Below are 12194 nucleotides of genomic sequence, written 5' to 3'. Positions count from 1 at the left end.
TGCATCAGTTTTGGTGACCCCTGTGGACAGAGTGGTACATTCCTGTTTAGTTTTAACCACTAATATCTACTCTTGCTGTGTTTTTTTTTGCCTCTGTTTCACCAGTGCAATCTGTCATCACTGATCATGAGTGACCTTTAAACGTCACATCTCACAGGTGGTGGAGGTAAAAACACATGTGCAGTCTGTACTTCATACTAACGCAGAATCATGGTTTGTCAGGTCGTGTTTTGTTGCTATTCCTGTTGCTTTTCCTGTTGTTTGCTTTCTGTCTCATGTCACATGTTCTTGTGGTCTTTGTGTTTTCATGTTGAGTGTTTCCTGTTTTATTTTGTAGCTGTCATTTCCTGTGTGTGGTTTAGTTTTGCCTCACACCCCTGTCTTGTTCTTGTTACCCTGTATGTCATGCCATGTTCCCTTGTGTTTTTCTAAGTGTATTTTGTTCTGTTGGATATTTGTTTAATTTAATTTAATTATTATTTATTTCAGTGGTCTCAATACATTTGTTCCCTAAAGTCTTTACAAGAGCTTGGTGTAAATTAAGCTTCAGTTATGTTTTTGAATCATTGACTGTATAGGTGTAATCCATGTATAAGTGTATAAAACATGCCGACGTCACCCGTCTGTTTCTGAAACGGAAAATGAAGCAGATCAGCTATAGCGGCCATATTGGTAGTGGCAAGGGCTTCGTCTACAGCCATAGGGCGCCGGCTGTCACGTGACCCTCAGCTGTGCCTCTTATTGGGGGAGCTCGCAATCTCAATATCCTCCAAATGGCCACGTTAGAAAAAAAATTCACTCCCCGTACAGTGGGTGCTGACAGTAAAATTAGCGACTCAGACAGGAGACATTCTTTGAACCAGGCTGTAAATAGGTTAATTTCTGTTTTGAAAATGGCTTTTTTTGGCTTGGTGCATAAATGACTTCCGCTACTTCCTGAGCCAGCCTCACACGAACACTCGAGAAACAGCTGATTGTAGCACTTCCGCATTGTCTCATATTCTCAGAGCGAAGGTTGCCGCTTTGTGTAATCTCAGTGAATGGTCTCATCTTGTGATATCCTCGTTGTGCTAATAAGGTCCCAAGGTCAACGAGGACCCTATTGTATCAAAATTGGACGTATGGCCCAACCCGACCAAAGGTCAGTAAGGCCCACTAATTGCAACCTGAATGCTAGTATCATGGCTGGGGACAGAAACTGACCTCAGGTCGCCCTAAATTTCTTCTTGAGATGCAAATGTTTATTATTCTTACTTTCATCTTCTGAAACAATCCTAAATTTGGTCCCTTCATCATGCATGAAAAGTAATCAAACTTGGCACCCACATTAGTAAGTTTTAACACTTTTCCCAATGATATCTGCTCCATAGCTCCTCCTAGTGGCTTGAAACTGCAGCCACCCCCAGCTACTTTCACCTACATGCATGACATTTTTTATGCATAGCGTCTAGAGCTGGGATGATATGCTTTCCTCCTGATTTGAATTCTTCATTGTTTTTGATTTTTTGCTATCTTTGATTCACTTCTTTAAGACCAGACCATATGAAAAAGTTTATTGATGATGATGTCTATAGACTATATCAAGAGCCTTTTTTCCCAAAAAATACACATCACATGTGAGTCAGTTTTTAAGATTTATTCAGGAGATCTGACATCTTGTTACTAGATAATCGAGGAAAAAAAGATGTTTCCCCCTGCTGGGGAAAAGCGGGAACTTTTCCCCCAACACAGCTCATAAACAAGGACTTAAGTAAAAGATTTAAATTAGAAAAAATATATACTTTTTTTACAAAAAAAATTAATTCCCAATTGTAAAACAATAAATACCAATAATTAGGTGTAATGATTTTTTTCTCTCCACTAAGAACTACATTGCCAAGATATACAAGTAAGCCTCTCATCAATATGGTGAAATCCAAACAGGAAGTTTGACTTCACCATCAGGTTTTGCTGATTCTTAGGGTAAATTTTGAACAAAGACGTACTCCTAACTGATCATTTGTAATCTTATATTCAGTTTTAATAATTGTCGTGTCAGGTGAATGTTGATACTGCCTTTTTTTATGTTTTGAATATTATTTTTATTATTTTAACATTTAACAACATTATTTTATTACTTTTCTTTGTTTTCTTATCCAGACTGCCACTTTACTTGTCTCATATGTGTCAAATGTGGAACTTGTTTAAAATATGTTAAAACCAATAAAAATTTGAATTACAAAAAAAAAAAAATTGTCGTGTCAAAAGGTTAGCATTGTAGCTACATTTATCTTAGCTGCAGTTAAAAAAATGAAACATTTGACTTTTTTTTAAATAAAAAAAATGTAAAAAAAAATGTAAAAAGAAAAGAAAAGAAAAGACAATAATAATGTTAATAAGAAATAAATACATTCAATTTTTTAAAGAATAATAAAATTATAAAAAAGTAATAAATGTAGATAAATTAAAAATAAAATTAGAAAAAATGTTTGACTTTTTGTGTTAGATGGAACAACCGTCCATTAGAAAACCAATAAAGTTGACTTAACTTCCATTGTCTCGTAGCTTTTGCAAATCATATGACACATACCAGCCACCGTATAAATGGACTGTATGTAGTTTTTCCTTTTGCACAGACTCATTCTTACCAAGTGCTTTTACATTACATGTAACAGTCATCCAAACACACTGCATTCATATACTGATGGTAGAGGCTCTATGTAAAGTGGTGTTGGTCCCATTCATCCTCATTAGTCTCTGTACTCTCATAACCCAGCCCCCCCTGCCTCTTTCAGTATCCCAGTTGGGCCACCTCAGTCAGAAAAATCTTGTCACGCCCCTGTATTGCTGATTCTACATGATAATAAATCTGGATTTGTTTGGCGTCTACATGGCAGGCAGGTGATCATCCTCTGCGAGCAACACGGATCCTAATACCCAGAAAGCCTCCAGTCATGTTGGTAATATTGTGAAACTGCAGCATGTACACTGTCAGTAATGTGATATAAAGTGTGCTGGGAGGCTGCAAACACTGGCAAAGCACAGGGACATAAATATGATTTAAATAGTACAATCATAACCCTTGGACGGGGCTGTAATAATCAGGGCTCTGATTTCATTAGTGCTGGCACAGAGGACGGATATTATTCAGCCTCACCAGCTTGTTGAAACAACATCCAGCAAATCCTCGCTCCATTTCTCTGTCATGAACTCTGACTCACTGTAGTTTTTCTGCGTCCACCTCCTAGTGAGCCTCCTGCCTGCTGAAGCGCTCTTTGTTCTGATGTTCAGGGATGTGCACACCGTTCAGAAGTTTATGCAAAGTAGTTTGATCAAAGCAGCACATTTCTCATGAATAAAAGTGAGAGGATGAATAAAATAACAAATATTGCACTTACAACAACATTCTTTAAAAGAAACATAACAAGTGAGAGGTATGAACAAAAACATCCAGTCCCACCCCACCCGGGTTTTCCTCTCTGTGGTAATTTGCATTCAATGATGTCTTCATTTCCCATCATCCTCTGGCAGCTCCCAGTGCCAAGAGGGTAATCTGTGCCAACTCTGGGACCATGCCAATCCAATCTCAGTAATCTCTGAGAGCCAGAGGCCAAAGTGCTGCAGCTGCCTTTCCATACATACATGCATGCACATGAAGCTATGATCCCAAACTCCCATTTCTGCAGATAAAACACAGAGACAGTATTTTGACTGGTGATGGTCGCATAAAGTTAGCTACCAATAAACAAATTAAATAGGTTTAAAACATGAATATATGTAATATTACATCAGGAATGAGCCGACTGACCTATTTGACGTGTTTTTATGTTTTGTTTTAAGCTGTCTACTTTCCCAAAATGTCTGCAGCACGTGTCCTAAGACCAGGAGGCAAGCCTGCATTACAGCAGTTTTGCACTGCATAAAACAGTGAAATCTTGTCAAGTTTTTTTGTCTTATTTTAAGTAAAAATTGTCTTATTGTACTCAATGTAATACATTAAAGGTCCCATATTATGCAAAAATCACTTGATTAAGTCTTTTAGTGAAATTTGTGGGTCTTTGTCTTTCCTCCCAGCCCACAAAATGTGATATTTAATGACAAAACCTGTATTTAGTAGTGCTTGTGAATATAAAATCCTGACCTAAAACGAGCTGTGTGGATTTTGGGGATTTGATGACGTCAGCGATTCCCTTTTTTGACCAATCAGGAGCAAGTCTGACCTGATTGCTCCACAGGAGCAGATACCCCCGAACCCCCTCCCCGCCCACTCCCCTCCCCTGGGAGGAGAATGCCAAAGTTAAAGAGCCATCACTGCTCTGTTTTTGGCTGTAAACAGCCACATAGTTCCATACTTAAGCTTCCCATCTTGGAAGAAGACAGACTAAGTGGCTAGAGTTCATTTATCAAGGAAATGTGCCAGCTACACTTAACAAAACTGTGCATGTGTGTGCTAGTCAGTTCACGGCCGACTGCTTTTCCAACTTTGGACAGTCCAACAGAGGGCTAGCCAACAGACTGGTCCTGAATCCAGGCGCATTACCAACCATCCTCCAACAAACCTGGGACCCTGGAAATGTGAGTATTTTAAATGCTGTGTGCTGTGGAGCAGATGGAAGAGCTTTTCCTCAGTGTCCCCCCTGTCTCTGTGTTAGCTTCAGGATGCTAACTTTAGCTGTGGTTAGCCTGTTGTTTTAGCCTGTAATGTTACGACAAAGGAGCTTCGCTGTTTTCTAAACAATGTGCACTCGGAGCTCGTGGCGCTGAAGAGCGGGGCGGTATCAGCGGTGGCTCATTTACATATGAAGGCCACGCCCACTAAATCAGAGCGTTCTGAACAGAGGGGCTATGAGAGCCTGGAAACAATGCTGTTTATTGTCTTTTTGGACCAAAACATGTTACTACCATTTCATGAAGACATCAATGATCCAGATTAAACTGCATAAAAGGAGCAGAATATGGGACCTTTAATGTGTTTTAGATAACAGTTGCATGTTTCATGTTTCTTCAGTGAGATGATCAAAGATTTTCAGGAATTCCTTTACTTTCATAAATTAAATTAATTTATTAATGCAATAGGCCACCCTACAAAAACACTTGATAAGATTTCATTTTTTACAGTGTGGAATCATTGCATTGGCTCCCTGTGTGTTTCAGGATCGATTTAAAGGTTCTTCCACTTGTTTTTAAATGTCTTAAATGTTCTTGGCCTTTTTATCTCTCAGAACTGTGTGTTTTTAAGCAGTGGGCTTAAAAGCAGGCTCAAGACCCACCTTTTTAGCTCAGCTTTTGGTCAATATCTATTTTTCTTACCTCCATTTCTTTAAGTAGCTTAGGTTTCTTATGTCATAGACGACTCCTTTTCAACCGGTTCATCTGTACTCAGCCTCATGTACAATGGTGTGAGTGTGAATGTGTGTGTGCGGATTTGGGTGAGTATGTATGTGACTGTTGACTGTGGGTTATATGGTTGTGCAGGTAAAGGGTGATTAGGTTCAAGATATGTGGGTTTATTTTTAATGGACTGTAAAGCACTTTGTATGAAAATCACTTTATAAATTAAGTATGATTTGATCAGTGTCAGTTTTACTCAGTTTTTCAACCTGTTAAAAACTTCTCACAGGAGCTTTAAATGTTAGCACTTGTCCTATGTCTTTAAAAAGTCTTCAGCTCTGTTTGTGACTGTTTTACAATAAAAAGGACCACAGTACTTTGTTTTATAACACTTTATTTCTGAGGATGTTAGGCTGGAGATTAAAAACACAACAGAGCAGCAGAACAACGTGTATCATAGAATATTTACACAAGACAGTCACTGGTTTAGTTAAATGAGCACAGCGGTTTTTCAGAGAAACCGTCGTACTTCAGCAGATTCTCTGTTACATCCTGGTGTTTCTGCAAACTGCTACATTACAGTGAAGAACGTTAGAGTCTCTAACTACAGAACAATGAGCTGTTTAAACCTCGATCAGGTGACATGAAGTTAGTTAAACATTACGGTGATCTAACACAGCTCAGTCTACGACACACACCGCTGTGAGGCACTACGACAACATGAGGAAACACAGGAAATCATAAAGTCTGCTCCTTGTAACAAACATATTTATACTGTATTCACACTGGCAGTTTGAAGCTTTTAAAGAGAAAGTCAATGGCTCCAAAGAAGGACAAGGTAGAAATTTCCTCTTAAGTGTTTCAATGGGAAAAATTTGCTACAAGCTCGGCAGTGTTTGAAAAGTTTAACGATTTTTAAATGGGACTGCCGAGGGCGTTTTTTCTGATCTGGGTGGTGAAATTATCAAAAGGTTCAGTGCTCCCAACGTAATAACTGTAGTCAGTGGAAACAGGCCCTAACAAAGCTCTGTTACTTTAATTTTCCAATTCTTTAAAATTGCTGTAGATTGGTAGAAACTTGCAGCAAAGGACGAAAAAGAAATAAACATTTGTCAATATGTGGATTTTACCAACATGAAACAAAAACAACAACATAAGAAAAAAAAATCGATTGACCCAACTTTTACAACCGTATCTTGAATACTTGGGATGTAACTCAAGAACAACCTCAACTTTTTTCAACTGTTTTATTATGCCAAGTCATATTGATATTTTTAATGTTTTTTTTTTCAAAAAATAAAATAAAATAAAATAATATATATATATATATATATATATATATATATATATATATATATATATATATATATATATATATATATATATATATATATAATTTTTTAAAAAATATTTCTGAGAAATATAGTAATATTTAATTATTTATATATATATATAGCTTATTTTACTTAGTTATATATGATTATAACATATATATTAGATATTTATAATTAAATATTAATAAAAATAATAATATAGAAAAGTGCTTTTCTGCTTTTTAAAAATTAAAAAATCATTTCAAATTTATAATCTCATGATGCAACTAAGAAAATGAAACTTAAGGAAGAAAGAATAATATTTAAAGGTGATCTTTATCATTTATCTGCGCTGTCTCTTCGTCTTCTTGTTGGTCTGTGTTGGTGGCGTGTTTATGGAGGTCGCCTAGCAAAGGCTGTGAAAGCCTGACAGGATGGATTGAATCCAAAATCTAATCTTGTTGAGGTATAACGTTCAAATTTAAATCAAATCACACCGTGTTTGTTGTACAGATTAAGTTGTAGGAGCATCCTGTGAGCGTACATGGCGTTTTGGCTCGCTGCCAAAACATCCAATCCCCTAATGGTATTTCTTATGGTTGTCTTATCCGTCAGTCACATTCCCTTACAAACAAACTGCCTGTGGTGAAACAAAGAAGACGCGCTTATGCAAGAATTTCTCCAATTACTGGCACAAAATGATGAAGTGTTTAACGGAAGCTGAGTCATCCAGAGACAGAAACGCGAACGTTGTCCTTCAGCTGGTTCATTTGCTCCACTCATGTATTTAATGGAGTATTCCAGTTGTGGGTCCTGCTGTTGTTCTGCAGTTTGAGGGGGTTTGTGGCTCATCAGAGAGCTGGGATGGTTTGACAGTCTTAATTAATATAAATTAAATTTAATTCACAGGTTTGGGCCTGAGCCCGGCAGCTCTCTCAACGCTCAAAGACAAGTGTAGACACATATCTGATTAAGGAAAACACTGTGTCATACTGTTCATATATAGTTTATATATCTTTTTTTTCTTTTGGGGAGTTTTGCCTTTACTGACAGGTCAGTGATGAGTGGGGAAGACAGCCAGGAGTCAAACCAGCAGTCGCTGCTATCAGGATTTAATGGGGCGCACATTAAAACTGCTCGGCCAATTGGCACTCCACACTGTATGATAATTTTATAATGTCTGAAACATTATCCTCCTGCCGGAGATTTAAACTACTCACATTTGGAGACAAAAATTCTCCACTCATGCAAATTTCTCAGGTTGTCTTGCTCTTTGATGCACTTGTGTAAAACTTTCTGTCGAGGGTTTTTGTGACAGCTCAGTCTAAAACTGAAGTAGTAATGGAAGCTGTTGTAGCTCTTTCACAGCTCTGTCAGGCTGCACCTTGATCGAAAAATAGTCTTGACTGATTTTCCCACAACTACCCAGAATACGAGTGTTGTTCGACGCCAAGACATGACACACTCCTGCAGGAAACAATTCCTCTGGAGAGCTGGCAGCTGTTTCTGTGACATTTTTTAAAGTGTTACACAGTTAAAACTCTTGAAGCATTCTTGCCTCGGAAACAGAGAAAACACAGCAGCTTGCGTGGATAAAAGGCCGTGTTTGTGTGGTGAGAAAGTGTTGTCCGCGTCTGCTCACAGGTCAAAGTGTCACTTTCTTCATTATGCTGCGTGACCATCTGTAAACAGTCTGAAGTATCACATAATTGGCTGTTGTGCCTATCGAGAAAGTCCCTTGATGCCTCTCTGTTAAACGCTCTATCCTCTTGAACACTGAGTTTGCTGTGTGAGCTGCTGCTGTAGTAGAAGCTTTCAGCCTGAACTGTGACTGTCACAGATCTTAATGTCCACTGAAGAGTAACATAACAAAGGGTCAAACTGAGCCAAACACCCCTATAGGTCCAAGTCAATCTGCCTGTTCTATATTAATCTCTATTTACACAACAAGCCATTGTTATCTATAGAAATTCTTCATATAAATATATATAATATATATATTTGTATTTACATCTCTCTTCAAAAAGTCAGTAGTGCTGTGCAGTCTATCCTATCAGAGTTAAAAAAGAAACAAACACATAGAGGTCAGTACAGGTCAAATAAAAACACAAACTGTGCACCTGCAGCTCTGACAAACAGCGTCCCACCAGCTGGGCCAATCAGAGCAGGCTGACCAGTGCGTCCTCCACCACGTACGCGTGGTAATCTCTCAGTCTTTCTGTCTCTCAGTTCGTATCAGGGACCAGCTCTGCCCGTGTGATCAGCGGTGTTGCCATGGTAACAGTACAAAGAGCACAAGGGTCAGCGGGGTCAAAGGGTGGACCGACGATGTGTGGGCTGAGCCTCGAACTGCCACCTAAAGGCAAATAAAAATACAAAATTAGTGAAGAACAGGCAGGAAAATCAATCAGTCACTGTTACAGTTTGCCTTTAAATCATAAAAAAATGATCTTAGTTATTTATTGACAAAACCTATTTGTAGTTAAACAGCTGCTGTTTTCCCTGACATATTGATTATCAAGGTAAGGAGGCTATATTTTTAATCAAGATTAATATTATTATTATTTTTAATAATAGTAATAATAATGAAAATTGTTTCCACTGGAATGGAAGAAAAAAAACAAATTTATATTCAGACTGTTCATTTCTTAATGTCATGATACAAAGTCATCCATTAGCCACACAACATTTAGCATTCAGTTACCTCCTGGCCAACACCGCAAAAGACTTCAATCTGATAATAGTTGTTTTTTAAATTACATTGACTTGTTTTGTTGCTGAAATGAGCTTTATAAATAAAGTTGCCCTTGTAATGTTTAGCTGCCAACAGCTAAATGCTAATGTTAGCGTTAAGTCTCATTCTAGCTTAGGTTACTGTTTATAGACTCAAAGGCAAAGTGAAGAGAGATAGGTATGTTAGCTAGAAAACAGTTAGCTTGACATTAAGCTGGGACTTGTTTATATTAGCTGTTAGGACTTGGCTGTCAACAGCTAAAAGCTAATGTGGTTAGCCTCCTTCTAACTAAAATTATTGTTTAATAGATTTAGAAGAAAGTGAAAAGAAAGCCAGCAGAAACATTAGCCAACTTTCAGGAATGTAAGTCAGTTAAATATTGACATTAGCTTCTGTGAATATGCTGTAAATACATGATTAGCATTAAGTTTATAGTTTGTTGTGAAATATCTTCTTTTCTACCTTCAATACACTGGATTTGCTGATTTTTCTTAGCAGTTGTCTTCTCTTGCTGCAGCTGAGAGGGGTTTGTCATTAGTTGCTTTTGTGAAGGAGAAACGCTAGAGGGGTCTGAAAGTCACTAAATATAGTGACAAAGCCTCTAAGTTGGCAACACTTACTTTGTAGTTACTATTTGAAGGCTATGCAAAATTTAAGCTTAAAATCTAACATAAAAAGTAAAAAAAATAAACATTAAAAACACGAAATGTAATAATTTTTTCTTGGGTTTTATGACATCCTCAGGTCATTGTTACAAATCGGGCTCTAACAAGGCTAACTATTTGTTCCATTGTATCTCAACTCATTATTGTATAAAAGATAGATCTCAGGTGAAAGGTGAAGCTGTTGAATGCTGCCATTAGTAAATAACGCTGGTGTTGGAGCTTCTGAATGTAAAGAAAGACGCTGTTAGCTACCTGTGGAGGTGAGACTCGATGAGGAGGGACAGGGCGACGAGGAGGAGAAGGAGCCGTGTCTTTTGTGTCTGGACTGTGACCGCTGAACGTGTCACCTGTGTCATCACCTGGAGACAGAAAAGCACATACATTAGCCATTTGCTATCACTGCTGAGTTTTCATTACACTCACCGGGCACTTAATTAGGCACACCTGTCCAACTGCTCGTTAACACAAATTTCTAATCAGCCAATCACATGGCAGCAACTCATTGCATTTAGGCATGTAGACATGGTCAAGACGATCTGCTGCAGCTCAAACTGAGCATCAGAATGGGGAAGAAAGGTGATTAAAGGGACTTTGAACGTGGCATGGTTGTTGGTCTGAGTATTTCAGAAACTGCTGATCTACTGGGATTTTAACCCACAACCATCTCTAGGGTTTACAGAGAATGGTCCCAAAAAGAGAAAATATCCAGTGAGCAGCAGTTCTGTGGGACAAAATGCCTTGTTGATGCCAGAGGTCAGAGGAGAATGGACAGACTGGTTGGAGCTGATGGAAAGGCAACAGTAACTCAAATAACCACTGGTTACAACCGAGGTCTGCAGAAGAGCATCTCTGAACACACAACACGTCCAACCTTGAGGCAGATGGGCTACAGCAGCAGAAGACCACACCGGGTGACCCTCCTGTCAGCTAAGAACAGGAAACTGAGGCTACAATTCACACAGAAACACCAAAACTGGACAATAGAAGATTGGAGAAACGTTGCCTGGTCTGATGAGTCTGGATTTCTGCTCCACATTCAGATGGTAGGGTCAGAATTTGGCGTCAACAACATGAAAGCATGGATCCATCCTGCCTTGTATCAACGGTTCAGGCTGCTGCTGCTGGTGTAATGGTGTGGGGGATATTTTCTTGGCTCACTTCAGGCCCCTTAGTACCAACTGAGCATGGTTTAAAGTCCACAGCCTACCTGAGTATTGTTGCTGACCATGTCCATCCCTTTATGAGCACAGTGTACCCATCTTCTGATGGCTACTTCCAGCAGGATAACGCTCCATGTCATAAAGCTGGAATCATCTCAGACTGGTTTCTTCAACATGACAATGAGTTCCCTGTACTCAAATGTCCTCCACAGTCCCCAGATCTCAATCCAATAGAGCACCTTTGGGATGTGGTGGAACGGGAGATTCTCATCATGGATATTCAGGGGCAAAGTTTACCTAATAAAGTGGCCGGTGAGTGTATTTCATTGTGTGAAGCATTATAAAGCACATATCTCACACAATAATGATCTTTACCAGGGGAAATCCAGTCCTCTGTTAATCTAGTTTTACAAGCACTGATCCCACATCTGAGGGACTTTAAGAGTCTGTGGAGATCAGCTGGATGAACCCAAACAAGTTCAGACATTTTGCAACCAATCTGAGAAATGTTGTTTAAAAATATCTCAGTAAATAAACAAGTCCATAAATTATAAGTCCGAGTGAGATTTGTGGAAGTCGCTCCGGCTCTGTTTTTAGTTCCATGATTTGCACAAAATCTTGCATTAGTTATGGCTGAGTTGCTGTTGTTTTGACCTGAAAGATTTATGACTTTCACTCCACCCACACACACACACACACACACACACACACTGACACACACACAGACAGAGCTTTGCATAAATGCGAATATAGTAAAGCTTGCACAGACACAGAAAAAAATGGATATGTGACATGTTGCTTAATTTAATGGGCATATGGGTGGACTTCACCAGATGCTTTTAATGCTTTCATATGCATATTGTATTAGTGTGTGTGTGAGAGTGTGTGTGTGTGTGTGTGTGTGTGTGTGTGTGTGTGTGTGTGTGTGTGTGTGTGTGTGTTGGCAGAAATCCAGAGCTCTCCTGGGAGGAACTCAAGTAAATGAGGGGATTAGGACAGTAGAGAGACAGAC

At 38.8% G+C, this 12194-nt stretch overlaps 1 protein-coding gene across 1 annotated transcript in view; it reads right to left on the bottom strand.

The window, feature by feature from the left end:
• Positions 1 to 6771: 6771 nt before the first annotated feature.
• Positions 6772 to 12194, bottom strand: part of LOC141789695 (glypican-5-like) — an 89801-nt gene continuing 84378 nt past the window's right edge. The window contains exons 10-11 of the mRNA XM_074669250.1: positions 10275 to 10381; positions 6772 to 8979 (exon numbers count right to left, since the gene is read on the bottom strand). Of these exons, the coding sequence (XP_074525351.1) occupies positions 8884 to 8979; positions 10275 to 10381 (203 nt within the window). The 3' untranslated portion in view covers positions 6772 to 8883. The remainder of the gene's footprint in view (positions 8980 to 10274; positions 10382 to 12194) is intronic.

Source organism: Halichoeres trimaculatus, unplaced genomic scaffold (genome assembly GCF_033239565.1).
Source record: "Halichoeres trimaculatus isolate MK-OKI-2021-1 unplaced genomic scaffold, fHalTri1.1 fHalTri1_scaffold_4, whole genome shotgun sequence".
NCBI classification, from domain to species: Eukaryota; Metazoa; Chordata; class Actinopteri; order Labriformes; family Labridae; genus Halichoeres; species Halichoeres trimaculatus.
This window is presented reverse-complemented; position numbering and strand designations above follow the sequence as displayed.